The 27,510-nt window shown below is 36.8% G+C and overlaps 1 protein-coding gene and 1 long non-coding RNA gene across 8 annotated transcripts in view; one reads left to right on the forward strand and one right to left on the reverse strand.

The window, feature by feature from the left end:
* FKBP5 (FKBP prolyl isomerase 5) overlaps positions 1 to 27,510 on the reverse strand; it is a 96,004-nt gene that overhangs the window by 23,197 nt on the left and 45,297 nt on the right. For all 7 annotated transcript variants that reach the window (XM_033102435.1, XM_033102437.1, XM_033102436.1 and 4 more), the window contains 3 exons: positions 24,126 to 24,270; positions 12,381 to 12,523; positions 11,322 to 11,436 (listed from right to left, as the gene is read on the reverse strand). In XM_033102435.1, the coding sequence (XP_032958326.1) occupies positions 11,322 to 11,436; positions 12,381 to 12,523; positions 24,126 to 24,270 (403 nt within the window). The remainder of the gene's footprint in view (positions 1 to 11,321; positions 11,437 to 12,380; positions 12,524 to 24,125; positions 24,271 to 27,510) is intronic.
* LOC117020176 (uncharacterized) lies at positions 417 to 26,721 on the forward strand. The gene is made up of 3 exons (XR_004422640.1): positions 417 to 984; positions 17,112 to 17,238; positions 26,525 to 26,721. It is a non-coding gene; the product is annotated as an uncharacterized LOC117020176 (long non-coding RNA).

Below are 27,510 nucleotides of genomic sequence, written 5' to 3' on the forward strand. Positions count from 1 at the left end.
GGGATCATAGCCGCAGGGAGTATATAGCCCATTGATTCTTCACATCTACCTGTAGCGAACGCTATAGCCAATTAACTGGCTTCTAAACTTGGAACACTGGTGTGACAAGTTCTACAGGACTGTTGACAAGAACTCAAACACCTTGGAGCCCCACAAACGTGTGCCAACCGCCACAGTAGGAATCCCCCTTCATGGTGACAGAGGCAGCCATGCTTAGCGCCTATAAAGTCAGTTATTATTATTTTAATTGTCTCATCAATTGCTACCAAAGAAAACCCTGGCAGCTCTGGCTGTGGAAGACCGGTGGTTGCTTCTGACCTTGCATCTCTTAATGCAAATACTCACTTAATAAATATTTCATAATAACCATCATGACTCACTGGGAGCTCGGCCTCTGGGGCTCAGATCTGTTGCTAATTCCAACCAGCATGACTTGCGGGAAGTAGACGGTCTATGAGGTGCCCAAAGAGAATAAAAGTACATGCAGGATGCTTCTACTTAGGGCTTTTGGGTAGAGAAAGAAATACACAAGTTAAAAAGGGACAACATTTTCCCTTAAAGTCTATGTAACTTAAAGTGGGGGGAGGTCCTTCAAACCCCGCGAAGTCAAACCAAACCAAATTACTGGAGCTTAGCTGCGCAATCGGAGTGTAACCACATCAAGTGAGCCTGGTCTGCTGCAAAACATCACTTAAACTGGAGCTCTGACTTATTGTTCTCTTACTGCCCTAGAGCAATTTTGTTTTGAAGAGCACAGAACACCCTGTTCTGAATGTGGCTGGCACATGAACTCAATGTGCTGACAGCAATTTGTACTCCGATTAAAACGGGTGGGGGGAGGAAAGAGTGTACTGCAGTAACAAAAACTGGAATGCAAGAACCCCAAAACTGTGTAATTTGTATTTTAGGAAGCAAAACTGAGAAAGAGGCTCCATAACCTTAAAAAAAGTGCTGTAAATGCTCCAGCCTAAAGACGTAGCTCTGGTAAGTGTCTGTTTTTCCCTTTTCTAATTATAGTAGTTGGTGTCTGATAGCTTTGCACTCATTCCCAAAACAATTACTGGGTCATGGGGATCTGAATGGGAATGCTGTAATAGCATTACTACTAGACAAGACCGGTCATTTGGCCAGAGAAAACCAGGTTGACAGGTTACTCCCACTCGCCAAGGGTTTTCTCTGCTGCCTAATTCATGCCAAATGAATTTCTCTCTGCCTGTGTCTCCTGCCTAATAGAGAGCATTCAAGAGACAGTGGGATCTTAATCACCCCCTGAAAAGGCAAATGAGGAAGCAGAGATGGATTTCTAAAATCAGGAGAGCATGTTAATCACTGATTAGAGGAGAAATGGTTCCCATCAGGCATGGTGGTCAAACTGGGGGCAAACTCCCTCCCTCCCTCCTTTGCAGCATTTCGTACTATTCGAGATTACCAAATACCACTGTAAGATTGCTTATGGGACTGAGGGACACATGCTAACTAAGAGCAGGCATGGAAACTGGCTACTTGAATAGAATAACATTTATGCAGATGACATATATCAGTCTAAACAGGAAGCATTAACAGCAATAAATTCCACGCTAACACAAATCCTCACCACTTTTCTTTTTACACGGGTATAGCACTGTAGTCAGACGTGGATTCCAGTCTCAGTCTGCCACTTAACAATTGTGGCTTTGGGCAAGGTCATTTACATTATCTAATTCAGTTTCTTCATCTATAGAATAGGGGAAAGAATATTAGCTAACTCAGAATTGTTGAGAAGATTAAATTAGGTCCTGATTAAAGCTTCTAGCCCAGTCAGTACCTGGCATTTGCAGATTCATATGTTGGGATGGCTACTATGTTTTCACACTGTGTTACATGTGGATACACAGAGATGAACTCAATAAATGTTAGCTATGATTATTTTCCTGCAATTAGTGGTAAATTACACCAGGTAAAACATGTTTCAGAATTTGGTATAAGAAACCACTTAATGGCTCCACAGAGACAACTGTGAAAGTATGAATAAAACTCAAAAACAGGCAAAAGCGATGTCTTTTGCTTCTTTTGTACCTCACTGTGCCCAACACACAGTTCAGGGCCAGAAAGTAAACATTTATTTAATGATTAATGTGAAAACAGGGCATTAAGGTAAATGGTAGTAATTTTCACTCATTATGGGAATTTTCCTTTTTGATAGTAGTCAGTACTCCTATTTTTAATAAATTCCAAGAGCTATTTAAATTCTTTACTGATATGGAGCTTTTGTTTCTTAATACTATTCTAAAATAAATGATCCATTAGCTGGATTTTTTAAAAATAACAAATAAGACTATTTTCTACTAAGATTTTACTCTACCATAAGACTTACAGATACCTTTTTAGAGGAGGTATATAAATCCAAAATATTTGAAACAATAAACACTGTCCATTTTAGACCAAGTGCCACACTACATTATTTTGTGAAAACATATAATAAAACAATTTCAAGAATTTGCTCTCTTACTGGACAAAATTTGCCAGGACATTCATAAACACTTCAAAAACATGTGAAAAACAAAAGTAAAAAAAAAAACCTCATCGCTCTATCAGATGGCAACATGGGCATATATGAAATCTTTCCATTTTCAATTTTTGGTACCATTGTTTGTTATTGGTGGTGTTTTATTTATAAAGAGCACACAGCTAGGTTTTGCTGTTGTTTTAACTTTGTAAGAATTTTTGCCTTTAATAGGTGACTTTATTCCATTCATATTTTTTGTAATCACTGATATGATCTGTTTTCTTCCTATCATCTTAGTTTAGGCTTTCTATATAATATTTTCTTAGTTTTTCCTTTATTACTTTTACTGGATTGACCAAATTTTCCTTGTTCCTCTACCTCCCCACTGGGGGGTTTGGAAGTTCTACATGCTATTTTTACTAGTACCTAATATTACATTTTAAACAAGTCATTTCAAGGTGTATATATATATATATATGTGTATATATATATATATATATATATATATATATATATATATTTATTAATGTTAACAATCAGCATAATCTCCCCTGGAATAAGAAAATCATTTTAGGCAATTTTGCCTCCCCTCTCCATTTCCCATCTGTACTACATTGTGTTAAGGACCCAGAATCTAGCTCCAGACTGTTAAACTATTATTATTTTTAACATTAAAGTGTTACCAATTCAAGGCTCTTTCAAGATAAATGTATCCAACTTCACTGTCATATTTTGGGAATTACTTTTTTGCTAACTAATGTTTCTTATGCCTGAGTCTTCACTTCTTGGCTTTATTTTTTATGATGTTTTAGTATATCCTATGGTGTTATTTTCAAAAAGGGCATGAGTCTGCACATTCCAAAAAGTTAATTTTGTTCTCATACTTCAATGGTAATTTCACCAAATATAGAATTCTAGGTTCAAAATACTCATAGTTAGACACAGTGTTCAAAGCCTTGTCTTGTAGTATTCAGTGCCATGCATAAGAAGTCTGATATTCTAATTCTCATTCCTTTGCATTTAGCTTGCTCCTCCCTGGAAGGGTTCCAAATTTTCTTTTAAGCTATGCAATTAAGAAATGTCACCAGGATATATCTAGGTGGAAAAGCCCTCCTTAGTCCTGTATGCCACCATCAACTGCCCCTTTCAACCTTAAGACTCTTCTGTCTTCTCTAGGAAATCTTCTGTTACATGTTTGATGAGATGCACGTTGCCTCGCCTTGATTTAGCATCTCCGTCTTCTAATTTTTCTTTCATGTCTCACCTCTGTTTTTTTTGCTCTGTGTTCTGAGATATCCTTGACTACCCTTCCTATCACCAATTCAGAATTCTGGGACTGTCCGTTTTGCTTTTCAACCCTTCCTCTGAGTTCCAGTTTTGATAATCATAGTCTTCATTTCCAGAAACCTTCTTATCCTCCCTTTCCTGTTTTAGAGAAGCTGGTTGTTTGATTTATGAATTTAATATCTTGTTAAACATCTCTGACGATAATTAGTATTTTAAAAGTTCTCTATTTCTTGTTAGTCTCCCTTGGTGCTTCTTTTTCATGGTATTTGCTGATGATTCTTTGTTGTTTGGTCATATTTATAAAGGAAGGATTAAGCAAGATTAAATGCCTGTCATTCCCTCGCAGAGTATTTCTAAGCAGTTGCGTACATGGTAGGCCTTTTCCCAAAAGGGGTGGCTAACTGTAGAGATGTCTGGGTGAGGACCCCCACAGACTCAGCATTTACTGTGTGCTGAGCACAATGTGCACAGGAAAGTTGGGGACATCTTTCCTTTCCCACTGGTGATGCTTGAAAAAGTTTCACTTCAGGAGCAAAACACTGGCACATTTACTATTGTGCAGAGCTGCTAGTTCACTTCCTCCCCCTTCACATCTGTTTTAAAAGTTCAGACACTTTATGTCCTCATTCTCTAGTCCAAGTCCTAACATATGGAGTCTTCTGAGGCAGATTCTTATTTTATTTCAGAAATCTGGCCTTACTGGCATTATTAGCCTGGGAGCAAAAGTCACAGCCAGGCCCTGGAGTCGTAATTCTCAATCCCTGGTTGCAAATTAGAATCAACTGGGGGAGTTTTAAAAAATACTTATGCCTGAGGAGTTCTATCCTTTGAGGTTTGAGATTCTTATTTAACTGGCCTGGGCTAAGGCCTGGGCAGCAGGGTTTTAAAAGCTCCCCAGGTAATTCTAAATTCAGCCAAAGTTGAGAACTACTACACCGGAGGTTTACTGGCCCCGCTGTGCCACATCGTCTTCTTACCACCCTGGTGATTGCCCCACAGCCTGCTTTGGCTCCCTCGCACCAGCCGACTGTGAGCTTGGAGTCCTGCCCGGGCTTGTGGGGAAGAACGGTATGTACTTCTGCAGAGGTCTTCTCTACACCTGTTTTGGGTTGGGGTTTCTGAGTCTAGTTTCCATCAGTCCGATTTCATCTACTTTACATATTCTAGAAATTCTTCATAATTTCAGATCCACTTCTTGTATTCTCCTAGTTTTCCAGCACTAATATGGATTTTTCCTTCTTTTCTGAAATCATTCTCCACCCCCAGCCCTCATCTCTCACTTTAGTCGGACTTGGAGAGGGAAAGGAGTTGAGAGGGAAGAGTACTCCAACAATTTGAATCCTGCAGATCACTCCGTTGAAATTTTCACATCTGAAAATGCTGCCATTGTTTGCATTCTTTGCATGCAAATGCAGCTGAAAGCACACTGGGAGGCGAGGAGCTAGAGCCACATTCAGCCAGCACTTTGATGTGCGCACTCTAAACACTTACGGGAACAAATCAGAAGACAGGAGAGATGTGGAGTTGGGGTGAAGAGGAGCTGGAGGCTATTTAGAGCCTTTTGTCAGTCAGATTGGATTTTCAAAGCTTAAAAAGTAACAACGTAGCCACTCCTGGCAATTAAACTAAAGTAGATGACTAAAGTCTCAGTCATCATAATAATGCCAATTATTAGTCACCTTAGAACACAGTGACTTCTTTTAAATGGAAAAAGGACATTGAATAAAAATTACAAGATGGTCATCTTACTGACATAAGAAAAAGCGCACTGGAATGGAATCTAAAAATTGATTTCAAGCATTAGGATTCTAACAGAGACAGTAAAAATCAAAATTTCTTTGAGAAAGAATAAAGCCTGTTGAATAAATTTAAATTTTCTCTTCCACATAGAAACAAACAAGTTATTAAACGAAAGCAAAAGATCACCACTTAGTAAAAGCCGTTTGATTCGGTCTATAACTTTACTTTTCAAAAAACAAGCACAAATCCTGAAGAAATATGATTTAAGTAAGATACCTATTAAGAAGATACATTATTAATTTGAAGACTGATATTAAGTACAAAGACAAATTAATCATGGATTCTAGGTTACCCCTGGTAAAACCAAAAAGATGTGCTGATGGATTGGATGTAGGATGTAAGAGAAAGAGGAGTCAAAGATTTCCTTCCTTAAATCTATTTAAAGAAAGCAAAACAAATGAAATAAACATAACAGAGGGTGGGAAAAAGAAATTAAATGTTCACCATGTACTAGGCACCATTCTTCATTTAACTGTCACAACAGCCTGTGGGGGAAATGATTATTATTCCCATTTTACAGATAAAAACACTAGATGCTCAAGTGGTTAAGTAATTTGCATAATCATAAAAATACCAAGATTCCAAATATGTTCCAAGTCTGTTGCCCCCAAAGCCGGTGTGGCCCTCTTCCCTGACTACTCACTGTATCTTTATGCAGAAGCGACAGAAGCTCTAACTCTTGTGTATTTATAACGACATATTAGAATGAATGACCATTGTCTATTGTTCTCTTTCACTGTAGAATTGCATTTAAGTTCTAGGATTTCTACCTGGTTTTGAATGTAAGTGTATAGATGATGCTCCAAAAAACGGGTGAGCGGGTAAAGTCTGAGAAGACTTCAAAGAGAACAATGTGATCCCAGTTTCTGACAGAGACCACTTATAAGTCAACCTTCTGTCCCCCTCCCACTCACAGCTAACTTATTTCAAAGAGGAAAAACAGGGCACCTTAACCTTGATAAATGAAAATACAAGAAATTTTTATAAAATTGATTTGTTTCAGAAAACCAAAGAGGGTTTTTGGGAGAAAATTAACCATTTACTCTAAAATTTCCCAGGAAAGTATAATCTAACAAGATGAAAGACAAAAGATTAGTCATTGCGCTTTCGTAATATATTTAGAAACAGAAAATAAAATTATATGAAGGATTATTCAAATGCATTAAAAAAATTCCATTCATAGTATGTTATCCTTCATGCAAAATGGAAGGGGATATAAGAAAAAAAATAAATGTCTCTGCTTATTTCTGTAAAAGACATACAAGAAATCAGAAACTAATGAGATGAGTTACCTGCAGGAGTAAACAATGGGGAAATGGAACAGGTTAGTAGGGTTGCAGGGGTAACACTTCTGAGTATATATTTTCATATATAGTTGGCCCTCCTGTATCGGTGGGTTCCACATCTGCAGATTCAACCAATTGTAAATTGAAAGTATGGGGGAGGGGGAGTTACATTGTTGCTGACTCATACCGTGTAGTTAGGCCTATGATGATTTCGGCAGTACTGAACATGTACAAACTTTGTTTTTGTCATTATTCCCTAAATAATACAATATAACTACTATTTACATAGCATTTACATTGTCTTAGGTATTATAAATAATCTATAGATGATTTAAAGTATATGGGAGGATGTGAGTAGGTTATATGCAAACACAACATTTTATATAAGGCACTTGAGCATCAGCAGATTTTAGTTATCTGTGGGGGAGGGGGGTTGGGAGAGTTGGGTGTGTCCTGGAACCAGTCCCCAGTAGATACGGAGGGATGACTGTAGTTTAGAATCTCATGGTAATGTTTCATATATCGAAAAAACAAACGAATAATTAAAAGCAACCAGAGTGTGGAGAGAACCCCAAATGGAATGCAAACATAACCAATGAATCTAACTGTATTATAAATGTGTAACATCACCATACTGAAGGGAATGAGGAAGAAAAGAACTAACCTAAGTTGAAAAACAGTGTTTTCAAAGTATGCTATAAGGCTAATAATGACAAAAGGAACTATACACAAATATTTGCTACTTTAGAAATTTGTGTTTCACAGGGGTGTGCGTTGGCAATTCTGAAACTACTTTCTGTATATACTACAATTTATGAATGATGAGAGCCAAGTTTCTCACTGTTGGAGAAAACAGTTTCAAATAAGCACAGGGAGAAGAAGGCTAGAACAAAGCTATGGTGTTGGATTGGAATGGAAAGTGTAAACATGTAGTCATAGTTTTTAAAATATACCGGTGCCAAAAAAATGTATACATGTGACTTATATTCATCTTTTGTTATCGGTATATATTGAGTATTACAATTTTAACACAGTTTTTACCTTTCTTATAATGTGTATACATTTTTTTGGTACCCTCTGTATACAGACTAATAGAGAAATACATACAGATGTGTGTATATGCAAACTGAGGTTGACATATTTCCTACCTCTGTCTGCTAAGAGGTTCTAGAAACAATAACATTTGAAACCATTAGTATACTTAGCATTTTCTTTTTTTTATTAGGAAAGGGGGAACAGTGTGTTTTTCCCAGGACCCATCAGCTCCAAGTGAAGTTATTGCCCTTCAATCTTAGTTGTGGAGGGCACAGCTCAGCTCCAAGTCCAGTTGCCATTTTCAGTCTAGTTGCAGGGGGCACAGCCCACCATCCCATGCGGGAGTTGAACTGGCAACCTTGTTGTTAAGAGCATGTGCTCTAACCAACTGAACCATCCAGCCGCCTCCAGATCTTACTTTCTAAATACCATTCTCCAATAAGAGGAATCAAAGCTCTTTGGAAAATGGTTTGATTTTAGGCCTGGGGCAGGGAAATTACAAAGTGAGCCTAGAGCACCTGTACTACCAAAAATAAGGAAGTGCATACTTAAAATACAATGAAGGTATGTTGAAAGGACACAAGAGCCAAGGTGAAGAGCTTCAATGGCCAACTCTGGGACAATTTGAGCAATAAAATACGAATAGTAATATATAATAACCTACAGAATAAATATCCATGGGTCCATGATGATATAAATAAACAACTGAATAAATAAACAGGGGCGAATAGGCAGCTCTTTTTTACAGTAGAATTCCAATTAAATGTAAAAGGAACAATGGAAATAAAAAAAATCACCATTAGGTAACTACCACAGTAATAAGTGTTGTATGCAAAAATCATTCATGGATGCTAAAATCAATGTGTGAAGTTGTGATGTAAAAGAAGATACTTGCATAGTTTCCAGTATTTCCCTCCCAATGAGATACTTAGTAATTACAAAGGGAAACATAGTGACCTTACAGTGGAGAAACATGGCAGACCCCACCTTAACCAAATAACCCAAGTTAACATCACCCATAATTGGCTGACACCAACATCGTGTGCCTCCTGATAATGACGAATTGAGAAGGGCACAACATCACTGATATGGTATTTTCTGAAAACGCGTAACCTCAGTCTAATCATGGGAAAACATCATACCAAACCAAATGGAGGGATATGCTACAAATAACTGGCCAGTTGTCTTCAGAAGTGTTAAAGACTGATGAACTGTCCTAGACTGGATGTGACTAAGGAGACAGGACAAGTAAACACAATGTTGGATCCTGAATTTGTGGATCAGAAAAAGGACATGAGTGTGGCAGTTGGTAAAATTCAAATAAGATCTGTAGAAAAGTTAATAGTATTGTATTGTTGCTGATTTACTAATTTTGATAAATGTACTGTGGTTAGGTAAGATGTTAACATTAGGGGAAGTTGGGTGAAGCATGTAAGGGAATTCTCTGTACTAGTTTCGCAACTTTTCTGTAAGTCAAAAATTATTTCAAAACAAAATGTTAAAAAAAAAAGTCCCATTGAAAAGATTACCAAAGCATGATTTAATTTACCCTGCTCCAAAGTTAACTCTACAGTGGTAGTTTTGTGGTATTTTCTGTAATCGGGAAAAGGTTTTTCCCTTTAATTTAGTTAACAAAAACCTCCAGTTTTAAAGTATGTATTATAAATTGTTGAAACATGGGGAGTCACTGTATCATAGGAAAAAAAACCTCTACTTCTGTATATGTTTGAAGTTTTTCATAATTAAAATTTTAAATACATGACACTTTTTTTAAGTGGTTGTTAATATACTGAAGGTAATTTTCTATCATTCCTATAACACTCATAAACATTTAGTATTCTATCATGGAATGTTTAGGGCTAGCAGGACCTTAGAAATCAAGAAGTCTACCCTGCCTGCATGACTGTATAGGAAGGAAATTAAGCATAGAGGGAGGAAGTCTAGTTAGAGCCAGCTGAAGCCAGAATCCTACCTCCTGACTCCTGGTCTAGGTATTTCTTCAACATTATATATCTGAGCTCTTCTTTTTTTATTCTAAACCTTATCATAAATGATAACCATCTAAACACTTCAACTGCAATATTATAGTAATACAATTTATAACTGTTTCCAATTTAAAAAACCCACAAAAAATTTGCCAGACTCATAGAAATGAAATATGGATTCAAAGTAGTATATACAACATTAAAGACAAGAAAATCAACTATTCTAGTTTACTGTTTTGAATGAACTCATTATTTTAAAATAGGCCTTTTATAATAGTTCATGTTGCCATCCTTATTTAGTGATTTGATTTTTTTTTTTTGGATGAGAGTATTCCTCTATTTTCTCACAACTATTTTTTTTAAATACTTGAGCTCAGTAAGCTCAGCATCTTTCCATGCAGAAAGCATTTACTGAATACCAAATGTGTGTAAGGCATTGTAGGTGACGCTGGAAACAAAGATGAAGAAGATTCTAGTCCTGAAGCACATACTGTATACAGGGAAATGGGCAAATGCTGATTACAGTATTAACTGACAGTGGTGTACACACTGTGCTCAGGGAGGAAGGATGACCAGCCATCCCGTCCTCAGCAGTCTCCTTACTCCCAACTTAGCAAAAGAAAACATGGACTAGCCTCAGGTCATTCAATAAAGGACAAAGCAGACCGAGGACGCAGGTCTCCTGACACAGAATAGAATGAACACTGTCATCCAATTTTGATCTAACTAAAATGATGATTTGTTTTCTTATCTTGATGACAGCCGGTGAGATGGATTTGAGAGCCCTGAAGGGTATTACAATCTACTGCTGTTTAATAATTCTGTTATGTTGGGCAATTTATATACCTTCTCTAAACTTACTTTTCTCACCTGGGGAAAAATAAATCTTACCTCATAAGGTTATTGTCAGAAATGAATAAATACACAGAGGGTGCCAAAAAAATGTATACACATTTTAAGGAAGGAAAAAACTGTATTAAAATTGTAATACAATGAATGTTAGCATTCATTTGATTAACGCCATCTTTTGAGCAAACGTCATACTACACATTGCTACCGTAATTCAATTCAACTTCGAAAAGTAATACATAGATAATATCTCTTAAAACGTATATACATTTTTTTGGCACCTCCTGGTAGGGCAACTAATACAGTTCTTAGCACACCAAGGAGTCCATAGAGTAAGAATTCCTCAATGGATGGGACAACCTTTTTTTCATTTTTTTGAGTTTGCAGAGGCTGGTACAGTACCTGGCACATACGTATCAAATGAGTATTTACTAAATGAAGTCATTGTTAAATAAATGTCAAATTTAAAACTATCTTGAGATATATTCGATGTATTTATTTCTATAAACAGATTTTCATAAAGAAATCTCCATTTCATCCACATTAGTGGAACCCAATCTTTAAGGACTAGTTCCCTCTCACAGCAATACCTACCTTCCACTGTCGCTCCTTCATTTGGGTTTGAATATCCTTCTCCTTTATGTTTGATTCTTCGGATAATGCCTCCATCTTCAAATAAATCCTCTCCTTTGAAATCAAGGAGCTCAATCTAGAAAGGAAAATGGGATTTGGCTGAGAAAAGACCAAACAAAACCAATTTCACCTACTTAAAGGCAAGGACAATCAACTGTCCTTTCATTTTACAAAGTAAAAACTCTGTTTTATATTTAGCTGTACTTCTTAGTTATTGGAAGAGTAGGGAAAAAAGAACACTGCACTTTTCAATACCTGGAAAGAACCTTCACATGATGACAATGTCTGGGACGACATCCTGTGGGGCTGCAGTGCACAGACAGACAGGAAATACTAGGAAAACTGCCCGGTGGGCAGACAGCCAGCGCTACAACGTGGAGGCCCCCAACCATTCTGTCTGGCTTGGGAGGCCACCACTTTGCCACCCCAGATTCATGAAATTCCATTCTTAAAATGTAAGAATAAATCCTATGAAGCAGGCTTACAACCAACTACGGGTGTGTTTTAGCTAGTTATGCTGTTTTAGGCATTTCCCCCTTAATTTTAAAATCAGGTTTGGCCAAATATGGTAATTCAACACAGGATGAATAACAAATGATCATTACCTACTGCTTCTAATGATGAAGTGAGATCTGTGACATTCATAAACCTTTATACTATGAAAATACTTTACAACTTGGTTTAGGTATTATTTCAACATTTATTTCCCACATTTCCATCCTGTCTTCTGGTCAATTTTAATGTCATACTCACACCACTGACCAGAACCTTTATTCCTGAGCCTGGTGTCTTTTGTTTATTTGGATATGACCTTTCTGTGCCAGAGACACGTTTCTAAGAAAGCACTGGCACACACCCCTTGGGTTTTTGGGAAACAATTCAAGAAGCCAAGCTCCAAAATAAATAAATTGGATCTGATTCTCAATTGCAAGCTTAGCTCCTTGTTCCACTGCCTGCTGCTTCAGAGCCAGCACTATAGCAGAGCAGATGCTAACACGGCAACATCACACACATACTTGCCTCAAAAAAGAGAGTTGCATTTGAGGGAATTTTGGGGATACTGCCAGTCGCACCATATGCATATTCTGGTCTGCACAGTAAATGGCACATCTCTCCTTTCTTCATAGTAGCCACTCCAATGTCCCATGCCTTGATAACTTGGCCTAAGAGAAAGGAAAAGTTGAGAGGCTAAAACTGCAATTATGTTATATATGAAGTCTTTGCTGATGTGGGGCTTAGCACAAGCGACTCCATTTTGGACTTAATCTCTTTTTTAACAAAAGCAACAGGCCATACTTAAAAAGATAAAACAAAAAATTCAGACAAATTTCCAATTCTTTATACTACGTACTCAGCTAGGAAGTAAGGGGTACAAAAGAACTCAGTGAAAGCTACACATTGAAAAATAAATTGTGGTAATTTTTTTGAGGGCTATGAGAGAAGATTCCCTGCTGAGGAAGACGAAAAGTAGTATTAATTTCTCAACTGCTCAAAGATTAAGTCTTTGAAAAGTGGCAGTAACGTAATCTTTGAAATGTAACTGTGTTGCAGTTGTTGCTTAATTTATCATTTCAACCATAATAATAAGTAAATATTTTCTAGGCAGAGATGAAACAAAAATAGTATAGAAAATGGAATTTATCCTAAGGAAGCTTATAATTAGGATAGACAAAAGCAAACAAGAAACAACCAGAAAAGTATAAATTGCATAAAAGAGCACACGAAACAGAGTTTTTCCCTCAAAATTTAGCATGAGAAAAAAACTTTTAAAAAAGCAAAATGGAACGTGTTCTTTTGTCAAATCAGAATTTTTTCCCCCTATTTCCAGGAAACTAAAAGTCAGTTTTACTGCTCAACTACAGAACAATATTAGCCTATATAATTATATCTTAAAATAAGCAGTCTCAAATCCTTTGGGAAACAATAGGAAATACAGGTAATTTAAAGGGATAAAAATACAACATTAAGGTGTTATGTTAATCAAAAACTTATGTATTCAAAGTGGGATCAGGTAAGCAATGAACCTAGAGGAAGTGAATTCTGAAGAGAGCTGTTATCTGGAACTGAACTGGTGGGAGGATATTAGAATGATGGGAACCCTATACCAAGGTATGTAAGTAGGAAGGATAAAGGACAAAGCATTTGAGACTCATGACTTCAGCTTGGTCTTCAGTATTACAACTTTTCAAAATATCAGATACACTTATTTTAGTTAAAAATTTATATAATAAACACCTAAATATTAAAACACATAAGAGAGACAGATATAAAGGGAAAGATAAAGGTCATCTACTTCCTCCTTGTAAGAAGCCACTGTTATGTTTCTTTTGTATCCTTCCAGTGTGCTGCTGCTTTTTAAAAAATGTAGAACACAAATGACAGCATACTATACGAGTGCTTTTTTATTTAATATATAACAGGTGCTCCTCGACTTACGATGGGGTTACGTCCCGATAAATTCATTGTAAGTTGAAAATACAAGTCGAAAATGCATTTAATACACACCTAACCTACTGAATATCACAGCTTAGCCTCCCCAGTTTCAACTGAACGCGTATTGCTTTGTACATCATGAAAACATTGTAAGTCAAACCATGGTAAGTTGAGGACCGTGGTAAGTTGATGGTATTTTGACCATCTCCATCAGTAGGAGAATATTATTTTATTATTTCTTATTTTTTTGAGACTATGCATTTTAGAGGTTAAAAGTGCAGCCTCAGACTGTCTGGATTCGCATACCAGGTCTGCTCCTTACTAGCTGTGTGACCTTGTGATGTAATTTAACTTCTGTGCCTCAGTTTCCTCATCTGCAAAATAACAGATACTAGTACCTGCCATAGTAACAGCACCTGCCATACAGTTGTTATAAAAACTATTAAATAGAATATGTCAAATGCATGGCATAGTGCCTGACATATAATATGTATTCAATAAAGGACAGCCTGACATATAATATGTATTCAATAAAGGACAGCCATTATCATCACTGTAAATAAATCTACCTCATTCTCAATGACTGTACACTATTCCAATCACTTTCCTATTGGGAAACATTACCAACAGTGCTCTAATAAGGATATTTGTCCATATATGTTTGCCTACTTCGTGCAAGTTTATTTGGAACAAAGTTGACGTGCACTTTCAATTTGACAGATACTGCCCACTGTCCTTACCAAATGACTACATCAATTCATATGCCCACACATGGTTCTACTGTGAAAACAGCCAGAAGCATCAGAAGAATCAGAAAGTCTGCTGCTGAAAGGCTGCTTTCCTGTTACTGATGTTCTTCAAGGCCTGCTATGTTTTAATGTAGGCCACTGAGAAGAAGTTTTTTTAAACTATCAACTCTGGTATTTTAAGACAAATACCTTATACATCATGCCTTCAGTAAATCTTTATACTGTGGAGGTTCTACTGTACATTTGTTCAAGACATTTACCCAATTACTGAGGAGCAAAGGTCTGGCTTAGTATTAAGTATACAAAGGTGGCCATTCCCTTCTTCCTTCCAAGGAACATGCAATGTAAAATGGCTAGTGGAGAAAAAAGATACACATGCTGTTTTTTCTTTTTTTTTTTTTTAAACACAGTGTGGTAAACACACTAAAACAATGTATAAACAAGGGGCATTTGCCTTGGAATGAGAGTTGGCACAATCAGCAAAAACTTAATTCAGAGGGTATGTATGCTAGGCCTTAGAAGCTGGAAATGTCAGTCTGTCAATTAAATCCTTAGGAGCCCCAAGCTAAATAAATCATGCCTATGCCTTTGCTTTTTTTCTCATTTGGGAACATTAAAGCTTCTTTTACCTAATGAAACACACTGAGCAAAGAGCCAGAAAGATACAGACACAGGTATGTTTCTAAAATTGCCAATACTGGGATTAAAAAAACAAACAAAAAAAAAAAAACCACACACACTCATTATAGAACACTTGGAAAGTATAGAAAAGCATAGAGAATACAATTTAAAAAACTTCTGAAATCCCAGCTTCTGGGGTAAACTGTGAATTTCTTGGTTCATTTTCTTCAAATTATATATGTACACTTTGTTTGCATAGTAAATTTTTACATATACATTCTTAAAATTCTGATCCTACCGTGTTTCCCCAAAAATAAGACCTAGCCGGACCATCAACTCTAATGCGTCTTTTGGAGCAAAAATTAATATTGTATTAAAATAAGACCGGGTCTTACATTAATTTTTGCTCCAAAAGACAGATTAGAGCTGATGGCCCATCTAGGTTTTATTTTCGGGGAAACACGGTAGTTTATTTGGTTTTGTAGCCTGTCCTTTATATTTCACATTATATGAGTATTTTTCCTGTTAAAAGGACACCTGAAAATATGACTTTAATAACTACCAGGGTGCCAAAAAGATGTATACACATGATTTGTATTCATCTTTTATCGGTATATAGTATTACAATTTTAATACAGTTTTTCCTTTCTTAAAATGTGTATACATTTTTTTTGCACCCTCTGTATATACTATTCCACCTTTTGGATATACCATAATTTCATTACTTCCATTAATGAACACAGAGGTTGTCTGTATTTTTTTTTTTTTACTATTATAAAAGTTTCAGTGAACAATTTTGCATCTAAATTTTTACATGACATTTTTGGCATAGTAAAAGCCTCCTACCTGACACAGTCAGGACTATAGTTAGTTAATTTAAAATGTTGCTTTAAGTAAGGAGTCATAAAAAAGAACATATGCATACCTGAAACACTTTTTAACTTAAAACATATTAAAGTACATTAACTCACTAACCTTGCGTTAGAAGCCCAAGGCCTTGTCTCTGAATGTGGCTCCAATGACAGGAGTTCCATGTCATTTTTACTCTATAAACCTCACTTAACGATATTTCATTTGCAATTTACAATGTGGGTTTCTTTAAAGTGGAGTAAGAGCCAGAAGACACTTATAAAGCGATCAGTATACAGAATCCTTCTGGATGAAATGTGTTCTGACGGCCTCTATATCGCCTTATACCCACCCCTAATTCAACAGCCATTTAAAAATGCTTTTAGCGATTCACCGTAATAAATCTTCCCAAAAATGTTCAACTTAGTTTTCATAGAAACAATGCCTCTCTTTTTGTACTAATTTCAATGTTTTATATACACTGTAATGAAATTATATAAGAAGTACAATGGATATAAACAGGTTTCCAGTGATTCTCAGCAACAGTCTGAGGAAGGAAAAAGCAGCCCCCAAAGTCTGGAAACTGCTTGACACAGCAGCCCTGAGGGTGTCTGAAGCGGGCCTGGGGCACACAGCTGGGCCATGCTATTCTCCTGTTGGACATAATCTCACAAAACATCAACATCAGACAAGGTCACTCTGAGACCATGAAAAAGTGGGACAAAACAAGAAACACTTCAAAATTTTGTCTAAACATGGACCAAAAAAACAAGGTCACTGTGCAACCTACAGAATACCAAACATCCCCCTCTCCTGGCGAATATGAGTGACTGCTATTAATACTTCTCTAGCAGGTATAGCTTTAGTCTCATTCCATGTCAGCCCTCTTAGATAAGATTTAAGACATCCAAAGAATCACCCACATTCTAATAATATCTAATCCAGAGCAAAGCCCCTCTTCCTTAACCATCCCCCAAATCACCTAATATAAGCCCATATCCGGTAAGTCCTTAAGAACACTCTTGCAGAGACCCCCCCACTTTGTACATTCTCCCTCCCTACAGACAATGAGTAATAAACCCAACTTGCTCAATTACAGCTGTGTTCCAGTGGTCTGCGGCTGGAGGCCCACTCAACTGGCTGAAGCAGAGTGTTCCCTCAGAACAGGGAATCAGCGGTATCACTGAGTTTATCCACAATAAATGAAGAGCATCAGTTAATCTGGAGTAAGTTAAGCAAGCTTCTACCACTTTCCTTAGGTCAATTTCTAGAAGTAGAATTACCAGGTCAAAGCATAAACATTTTTAAGACTCCTGATCTTTAGGATCTTAACTACAGGTATAATACACCAAGAATGTATAAATGTAATTTATTCTTACACTTGATCTGGACTTCAATTTTACTAGTTCAAACACAATTTACTTTATCAATTTCAGGAGTCCTATTCCATTTGTAACAAAATCTGAAATAAGTTTTAATGCTTTTTATATATACTAACTGTATGCAACTCAAAAAGTTTAAAAGTATAAAAAGCTCAGTATAAAAGCAATGTACTATACTTTTTTTCTTTCTGCAGAGTATTACATAGTTTTTTCTCATTTAAAAAAATCATATAGTACATACTGAAACATAAAATTTTAGAGGTTCAGTGTGGGTTCATCAATTCTAACAAGTGTACCGCCCTGGCGGGGGATGTTCAAAAGGGGGGACTATGGGGCCAGCCGGTTGGCTCAGGTGGTTGGAGCGCAGTGCTCCTAACGCCAAGGTCGCCAGTTCGATTCCCACGTGGGCCAGTGAGCTGCGCCCTCTACAGCTAAGATTGTGAACAACGGCTCTCCCTGGGGCTGGGCTGCTGTGGGCAGCCAGAGGTCAGCGTGAGTAGCCGGAGGTCAGCGTGAGCTGCTGCAGGCTGCTGCGGGCTGCCACGGGCTGCCGGGGTCTAACATGTGCCACCATGAGTAGCTGGTGGCCAGCATGAGTGGCCGGCAGCTGGCGAGAGCTGCCGTGAGCTGCTGTGAGAGGCTGATCGACGGCAGGCGACAGACTGCCTCAGCCGGTCGGAGCGCAAGGCTCATCATACCAGCATGGGCCAGGGAGCTGTGTCCTACACAGCTAGACTGAGAAACAATGGTTTGAACCAACTGCTCTAAAAATAGTCTACTGAAAAATCATACAACACATTTTTAAAATATACCATTTAAATTTAATCACTGAACACTTTCAGTTATAATAAAGACTATAGTGACTTTAGAACAGGGGTGTCCAAACTGCGGCCCGCAGGCCAACTGCGGCCCACAATCCATTGTTAATTGGCCCGCAGCAAATTCCAAAAATTTGTTTAGTTTACTTAAATAAACCAGGTGAGGCAATACGTACTTCACCTCGAGTGAGTGGCCCGGCTGTTTGTGTATTTTACCACATATGGCCCTTGGTGAAAAACGTTGAAAAAAGTTTGGACACCCCTGCTTTAGAATATTCTTTTTCTTTGTTTTAAAATTTTTAAAATTGTGATAAAATACATATAACATAGAATTCACCATTTCAATCAGTTTTAAGTGTACAGCTTAAATACTGTTAAATACCGGGGGTGCCAAAAAAATATATACAAGTGGACACTTTGGTCAACGTTGCTCAAGCAGTAGTTCACCTTATTCAGAAGTGTCTGGACGCTGATGGGAACCACTTTGAGCACCTCTTGTAATTGCAGAAGTCAAACGTGACTTGTATTTATCTTTTGTTATTGGTAATTGTAATACTGAGTATTACAATTTTAATAGTTTTTTCCTTTCTTAAAATGTGTATACATTTTTTTGGCACCCTCTGTATATTCACACCGCTTTGCAACCAATCTTCAGAAAGTTTTCATGTTGCAACACTAAAACTACCCATTAAACAACAACTCCTCATTTCCTCCTGCCCCAAGCCCCTGGTAAGAATTTCATTCTATTTTCTGTTTCTATGAATCTGTCTACTCTAGATTCTTCTAGATGAAAGAGGAATCATACAGTATTTGTCTTTTAGTGACTGGCTTATTTCACTTAGTGTAATGTCCTCCAGGTTTATCAGTGTTGCACATGTCAGAATTTCTCTCTTTATAAAGGCCGAATAATAGTCCATCATTTGTATATATGATAGTTTGTTTATCCATCTACCTGTAGATAAACACTTGGGTTGCTTCCTCCTTTTGGCTATAATGAACAATGCTGCTATGAACATTAGTGTACAAATACATCTTTGAGACTCTTTCAGTTATTTTGGATATGTACCCAGAAGTAGAATTGCTAGATCATAGGGTAATTCTATTTTTAATTTTTTGAGGAACTGCCATACTGTTTCCCATAGTGCCTGTAGCATTTTACTTTCCCACTAACAATGCACAAGGATTTCAATTTCTCCATAATCTTATCAACATTTGTTTTGTTTCTTGATAGTAGTCATCCTGATCAATCAGTGTGAGGTGATATGTCATTGTGGTTTTGATTTGCATTTGCCTAATAATTAGTGATATTGAGCATCTTTTCATATGCTTGTTGGCCATTTATATATCTTCTTTGGAGAAATGTCTAAGTCCATTGACCATTTTATAATCAGGTTGTTAGTTGTTGAATTATTCGAGTTCTTTATGTATTCTGGATATATGATTTGCAAATATTTTCTCCCATTCCATAGGTTGCCTTTTTACTATTATATCCTTTGATACACAGGAATTTTTGTAAACTTTGATGTAGTCCAATTTATGTATTTTTTATTTTTGTTGCCTGTGCTTTTGGTGTCATATTTAAAAAATCACTGCCAAATCCAATGTCATGAAGCTTTTCTTCTAAGAAAGTATAGTTTTAGGTTTTATGTTTAGGTCTTTAATCAATTTTGAGTTAATTTTTGTATATGGTGTAAAGTAAGGGTCCAACTTCATTTTTTATTTTTTGGTGAATATCTAGTTTGGGAAAACATCATTTGTTGAAAAGACTGTCTTTTCCCCACTGAATGTTCTTAGCACCATTGATAAAAATTACTGACTATATTAACTTTTAATGTATGTTTTCATTTGAAATATGAGCATACTAAAATAGGATGAAAGATGTACAGTGCATTATACAGAAAAAATACTTTTTCATATGGGAGTAGAACAAGAAAGAAAAAATATTTTAATTGTGAAAAGTTTTCCTTTCAAAATATAAAAGTTGATAAATACTTAAATGTAAAGTTAATCACTAGTAAGTTTCAGATAATTAAAAATACATCTGATTCACTTCTGCTGTACTTTCACTGAAGGATTTCCAGGACTTACTACCCATTTCTGATCAGCAAGATTTTGCAAGTATGTTTTTGCAGATAAGCTCTTATAATTCAGTTTTAAATACTGCAGTCACCAGGTAAAAACTGGTAGCAAGAAATGTGAAATTTACATAATATGGTTGAACTTCAAAAAAATATGAATTATCAATATTGGTACAAGAGTAAATAAATTTAAATACACCAGTAACCATAGAATAAATTAGAAAGTCAAAGTCTATCTCCTATGAAAAACAGTGTCCAAATAGTTTAACAGGCCAATTCTACAAAACTCTCAAGTAACAGGTACTATAAATATAAACAGGTATCTCCTAGACCAGAGGTCAGGAAGCTACAACATATACTGGCCTGTCACCTGCTTTTGTAAATAAAGTTTTATTGGAACACACACATACACAAAAATAATACTGCAGTCACAATAGAATCCCCAAATTAGTGTGACTTTACATTGAGCTATTTCTATTTATTCCCTTGGGAGAATGGGTACAACATAAGGGATCAAGAGAATTCAATGTATAACATGCATGCTACAGTCCATTTATATTATTTTTCTTCATTTTGATGAAGTAGCTACTGCTATAGTATAATGCTTCTTCTTTTATATAGGTAACTGAACACGTTATAAGAGTTTTACCAAAGGCATACTGCTCTATTATCATATTTTTAATTGTCATCTTAAGGGGGCCGCTAAAGTTTCTGTCATTGTGCTGGTTTTAGTCTTTTGCAGTTCTTGTTCCTGTACTCGTTACAGAAAGTAAGAGTGGAATCAGAGACTCAGGGTTAATCTTAAAGCTCCCCTACAGAAGCCTTCTTTTTATAGGAGCAGAGAAGGCCAGGTTAGGTGGCTCCTTCACATTAACATATCAGAGTAAAGAGCCAAGAGAGGAACCCTGGCTGCCTAACACCCAGCTGGATGCTCTCCCCGTGTGACCATGCTCTCTAGATAGGTATGTCCCAGGTACCGTGTTAACCGAAAGTTACCTCTTTTCTCTCTACTCAAAATTGGAGGAAACAAGAAAAGACTCATTCACCACAGAGGAGAATCTGGGTAGAGAAGGTTTAGCAGTATAGTTTATAGTAAAAAGTATAGTTTAGTTTTAGCAGTATAAATTCTCAGCAATTCTTAAGTCTACTTGCAAAGATAACTGCTGAGAGAAGCCTTGTTATCTTAAATCTATCAACTTCTTCAAGACAGAAAATCAAATGGTCGAGTAAGAGCTTTGGGCAGTGGGAACAAAAAGGTCTGACAAGACCATTTACTCTGAATCTAAACTAAGTCACGGCCATGCTGGTGGCCCTTCAGGTTCACATCCCTAAATCAACAAAAATGAAAAAAATTCGAATTTAACCATCATCATTATCTGCTACATCAAGAGAAAGAATCCGTTATTTGATTTTGATTGCTATCTTATTGAAACACAAGATTAATTTCACGTGAGCCATTAGTTCACTAGGGGCCCAAAGGAGAAGGGCGCACTGGCATAGCCAGCACTAGAGCCTGGAGAGAGAACAGCTGGACAGGAGCGCAAGTCACCACGACACACAAGTGCCTGAGTACCAGAGCAGACAGGGTGGCAGAGAGGCAGAGAGTTTAGTTTCTCACTTGCTGTTTGCTTTCCCAGATCACTGCTTAGTTAACAATTCAACTAGCTGTAGAGTAGGAAAAAGAAAGAAATTGTAGTAAGCACTGAGTCATGGAGGTGGACAGGACGATTATCCTTTTTCTCCTACACTTAATCTGGGACTGCACCAGCAGTCTGTCATACCTGTGGCAAATAAGAATAAAAAGACATTGCAATTCAGCCACGAATTTCCAAAAAGCCACATGGCCCTCCAAGTTCAATTTGATGTATGAGCTATTATTCTTCTCAGAAGATTAAAAAAATTAGAATATTAACTAAAGATATTTAAAAGCATTTGAAAAGAAATTAGCAAAAATCACATTTAAGACTTGAAAACAGTGGCTCTTAACCTTTTTTCCTCGGGACCCCTTTACATCTTAAAAATTGAGGACTCCAAATTTTTGCTTATATGATACATATCTATTGATAGTTATTGACAGTTTTATTAAAAATAAAAAGTTACATACCAATTTATTTAAACATAAAAATAACCTCATTGTGTTAATATAATTTATTTTTGTGAAAAATAACTACATTTTCCAAAACAAAAAAGAATTAGTGAGGAGAGTGGCACTGGTTTGTAATTTTACAAATGTAAAATGTGTCTGACTTAATAAAAGACAACTAGAGTCCCATACCTACTTTTGCATTCATCTGTTGCAATTCTTGTTGAAGCACATGGAAAAAACCCAAACCCACAAAGATGGATAGCTGAAAAAGGCAGGAGTACTCTAAGCCTTTTCAGATAATTATGAATATAACCATCTGATACTACATCAAAACTGGACAAGTGGTAGTTTCATAAAGGTTAGTTGCAATGTAGAACCTGAAAGCATATCAGTGAACCTTTCATTTTATACTACATTAATAATCCATTGGTCTAGCTTGCACACTAAATGGGTCTTTTACTCGTGCATAACTTTATAGTATCTTGCAGTGGTCATCGGGAAAATATTGCTTCAGTGAGTTACACAGATCTTCCAAATGTTAAGAGATTTCATTGTACAATATTTAAAAAGTCACATACATTATTAATACCCATTGATGTCAGCAGAAGTCTTTTAAGTTTTGGGAAGCTGTCAAGCTCAAAGTATCAGACACAAATTTTCCAAAACTGTAATTTTCACCTGAAAACTCAATGGTATCAAATATTGTCAGTTGCTTTCCTTGAAGTGACAGGCTCACTTCATTCATTTTCAAGAAAATATCTGCCAAATACTGAATAATCAAATCTGAATAATCATACTTTTTGCACTTTCTCATAAAAATGGTGTTTCATGGGGAAAAAAAAAGGCAGCTAGTTCAGCTCTCAACTAAAACAAGTGCACAAGTGGGCTACCTTGAGATAACCACCCTACTGCTTTATGTGTGTTTCCCTTTCTGTCACAAAATAGCAAAACAAGGTGAAACTCAAGGATTAGGATTTAATGAATTTAATATGTTTTACACTATATCAAGGACATTCTTACGTGAAACTGGCTTCCCTTCCTTATTTAAACAGTAAATGAGGGCAGTAAAGAACACATCACTATCTATACAGTTTGGTGCCACTGCCCAGATTTGTGCTAAAACACCAATGGTTTGACCACTGCAGGCTTTGTACCATCAGTGCAAACGTCAGCACAATAAAAACATAAATGACATTTAGCATTATCATGAAAATAATTTTGACATAATGGACCCTCTAAAAGGATCTCAAGGATCACCAGGAATCCATGGACCATAATTTGAGAACTACTGCTCTAAAATCTCTTTAGTTTTGTCAAGGAGAGGATCCACTAGCTCCTATATAAGTAGCAATAAATCTAAGTAAAACACAACTCAAAAAATACCCTCTGGGGCCGGCCCCGTGGCTCAGGTGGTTGGAGCGCGAATATCCTAACGCCAAGGTCGTGGGTTTGATTCCCACATGGGCCAGTGGGCTGCGCCCTCTACAGCTAAGATTGTGAACAACGGCTCTCCCTGGAGCTGGGCTGCTGTGAGCAGCCGGAGGTTGTCATGGGCTGCTGTGGGCTGCTGCGAGCAGCCAACCGACAACTGGCGACCAAGTGCCTCAGCTGGGGGCAGTGCAAGGCTCATAATACCAGCATGGGCTGGGGAGCTGTGTCCTACACAAGTAGACTGAGAAACAACGGCTGGACCTGGAGTGGGGGGAAGGGGAGAGGCAGAAGAAAGGGGGGAAAAAAATACCCTCTTACCTTTGCCAAGACTAAAGACAAATGGTTCTTTTCGATCATGACTGGAATCAAACTTCTTTCCATTTGACAATTTTCCTTTGTAATGGACATAAACTTTGTCTCCGATCATTGGTGATTCCTCACTATTCCCCGCTCTTTTGACGATCTAGAAAAGACAAACATCAAGAAAAAAGAGGTGGAACTTTTAACTTCTAATTAGAGAATGAAAAGATCACACAGTCCATTTCATATCACTCAGGCAGATTTGCAAATAATTATCTGTCTTTTTTAAAGGCTCCCCCCCCAGTTCTCTCAATAACCCTCACTGTTAGAAACTGTCCTGGTCTACTCTAAATCTTTAATGCTACAAAATAATGAACCAATAGATCCTGCCTCATTGGTTTAACGTCCTCCTTGCTTTGACACTAAAATTTCTCAAGACACAGAGCTAGTTCATATACAAACTGAATTAGACTGAAAAGATTAGTACTGACTTTCAAAACCATTCAAAAAGAAGTCTAAAGCAAAGTTTCAAAGGTGAGGTTTTATTTACTTCCCTCCTTGCATTACTTTTTGACTAGACTCCACAAGTTTGATTTAATTTCTAAAAGTGCAATTTCCTGGTATAACAGATTACACTTCCTATTATTTGAAGAATAGTCAACATATAAAAAAACAGAATCACTGCACAGTTTGATATGATACTTAATAATTTGTTTTCTAATAAAGGAAATGCCAAAAAAAAAAACCCAAAAAACAAACAAACAAACCCTCTAAGCTGAAAAATATTTAGCTATTGTAAAATCCAGTATATTTATTTTGTTCTTGGCAGAGAAAGCCACTAATGCAGTTGGTCAGTTCTGGGAAAAGAAAATCAAATCCTGGCATGTGGTGGTGTAATTTATTCTGTCAATCACCTATGCCAAATTACTCATTTTTATTAGATAACACAGGGTGGTAGCTAATGTTCAATGAACATCTTTTGGGGGGAAGGGTCTGAATTTTTATCTAAATAATTCAATTATTTGTTCCTAAATTCTTCTTTGAGATGTGTCCCACTTGCCCCACCTTTATATCACCACATAAACACTATGAACTTAAAATCTACAACTTTCTTAGTTCAAAAGCCCAGTCTCTAAAGGAAAATAATCATTACTGCTACTTCATCAAAAACTATTAGAACTAATTGGTGAATTTAGTAAAGCTACAGAATACAAAATCAATTGTGTTTCTATATACTAACAATGAAATATCTGAAAAAGATATAAACAATTTCGGAAATGCAAATCCAAACCACAATGAGATATCACCTCACACCTGTTAGAATGGCTATTATCAAAAAGATGTGATAAGAAGTGCTGGCCGAGTATGTGGAGAAAAGGGAACCCTGGTGCACTGTTGGTGGGAATGTAAATTGGTGCAGCCACTACGGAAAACAAAATGGAGATTCCTCAAAAAATTAAAAATAGAACTAACACATGATCTAGTAATTCTACTTCTGGATATAAATCCAGAGGAAACAGAATCACTATCTTGGAGAGATATGTGCACTCCCATGTTCATTGTAGCATTGTTCACAACAGCTAAGCCTTGGAAGCCACCTAAGTGTCCACTAATGGCTGAATGGATAAAGATGTCACACACACACACATAGGAATATTGTTCAGCCATGAGAAAGAAGGAAATCATGCCATTTGTGACTATATGGATGTACCTTCAGGGCATTATGCTAAATGAAATAAGCCAGACAGAGAAAAGAAAAATACTGTATATCACTTATACGTGGAATCTAAAAAAGCTGAACTCACAGAAACAAAGAGTAGAATGGTAGCTGCCACGGGCTAAAGGAGGAAACGGGGAGATGTCAGTCAAAGAGTATAAACTTCTAGATATAGGGTGAACAATTCTGGGGGTCTAGTGTACAGCCTGGTGACTATAATTAACGACACTCTATTGTATACTTGACAGTTGCTAAGAGACGAGATCTTAAATGTTCTCACCACAAAAAAGAAAAGGTAAATATGTGAGGTGATGGAGGTGTTAACTAACCCTGTAGTAATCATTTTGAAACATAACTGTATCAAGTCATCATAACGTTACATAATGTTACAGGTTAATTATATCAGTAACTTACATAATGTTACAGGTTAATTATATCAACAAAGCTGGGAAAATAATCCTATTTTAAAAATTAAATTAAAAGCTACTTAAAAAAAAGATTACCACCCTTCAAGGACTTCAAACAGAAAAAAGGTTTCAAAAAGAAATTCATCTAAAAGAAATCACACGATATTCTAAGTGTTCATGTTCCTGTACATCTGAAACAAATATAAAATACTACTGAATGTCAACTGTAACTGAAAAAAATAAATAATTAAAAAATAAAAATAGATAAAAATGCTCATGTCCATGAACTACAGGCAGTATCTGGGAGCCCGAGCCTCACCGGGAGGGAATCTGCCCCTCCGGGACTGAAGAAGTCACTGGGCATGAGGGACGGGCGGCTACCAGGGGGGCAGACGCTGCCCACACCAGCAAGGATACCGTGCTATCACTTCCGGTTTCTCCAGCAGGTTGAACTTGTGCCCACATCTGCAGATGCCTTAAGGACACAATCTAATCTCAACTCATTTGAAAAATGTAAGCTCCACAATGTAATTTTATCTTGCTGAGCTATTGACTTCAGACCTACCTTGGTCTTTTTAAAATATATATATATATATATATATATATATATATATATATATATATATATATATGATCGTTAATAAGAGAGGTTACGTAGGCGAGACACTGTGCTAAATGTTCTGTGTAATCCTGGTAACTGTGAGGTAGGTAGTAGTATTATTCCAGTTTTACAAAGGAGGAAACTTCCTCACAGGTGGGTTAACTAAATTGCCCTAGGTCACACAGTCAGTAGACCCACTTAATCTTAACTGAAAGCCCCACTGAGAAACTTGAGGCTCCAGAGAGTGATAAATGATCTGATGTAAAGGCTTGCAATCCCAGAAAGTTTCTTACAAGCCAAAAAACCTTCTTAGTTTATGCCCCAGGACAACCAGCGCCTGAGGCAAGTCCATGACTATGCTCTCTATATGGGTGCTCTGAAAAGATGAAAGAGAAGGGAGACGCTGAGGACGTGCTGCAATTTCCACTATCTCTAACAGCATTCCAGACTTTGGGATGAGGAATTCATACAGCTAAAGGCTGACAAGCCCTCTGAAAGAAGACAGCATGATATAAACCAATACCATAAAACCCTTATTCTGTAGTTACAAGTCTCCACAATTTGGCTTGGAACCCAGCAAGCTAATATAAAACATGTATATTCAGAAGAGATTCGGGCACAGAAAAAAGGCTTTCACATAAGCAACATTAGACAAAACAAACTGAAAAAATCTCATTT

This window comes from Rhinolophus ferrumequinum, chromosome 3 (genome assembly GCF_004115265.2).
Source record: "Rhinolophus ferrumequinum isolate MPI-CBG mRhiFer1 chromosome 3, mRhiFer1_v1.p, whole genome shotgun sequence".
Classification (NCBI taxonomy): domain Eukaryota; kingdom Metazoa; phylum Chordata; class Mammalia; order Chiroptera; family Rhinolophidae; genus Rhinolophus; species Rhinolophus ferrumequinum.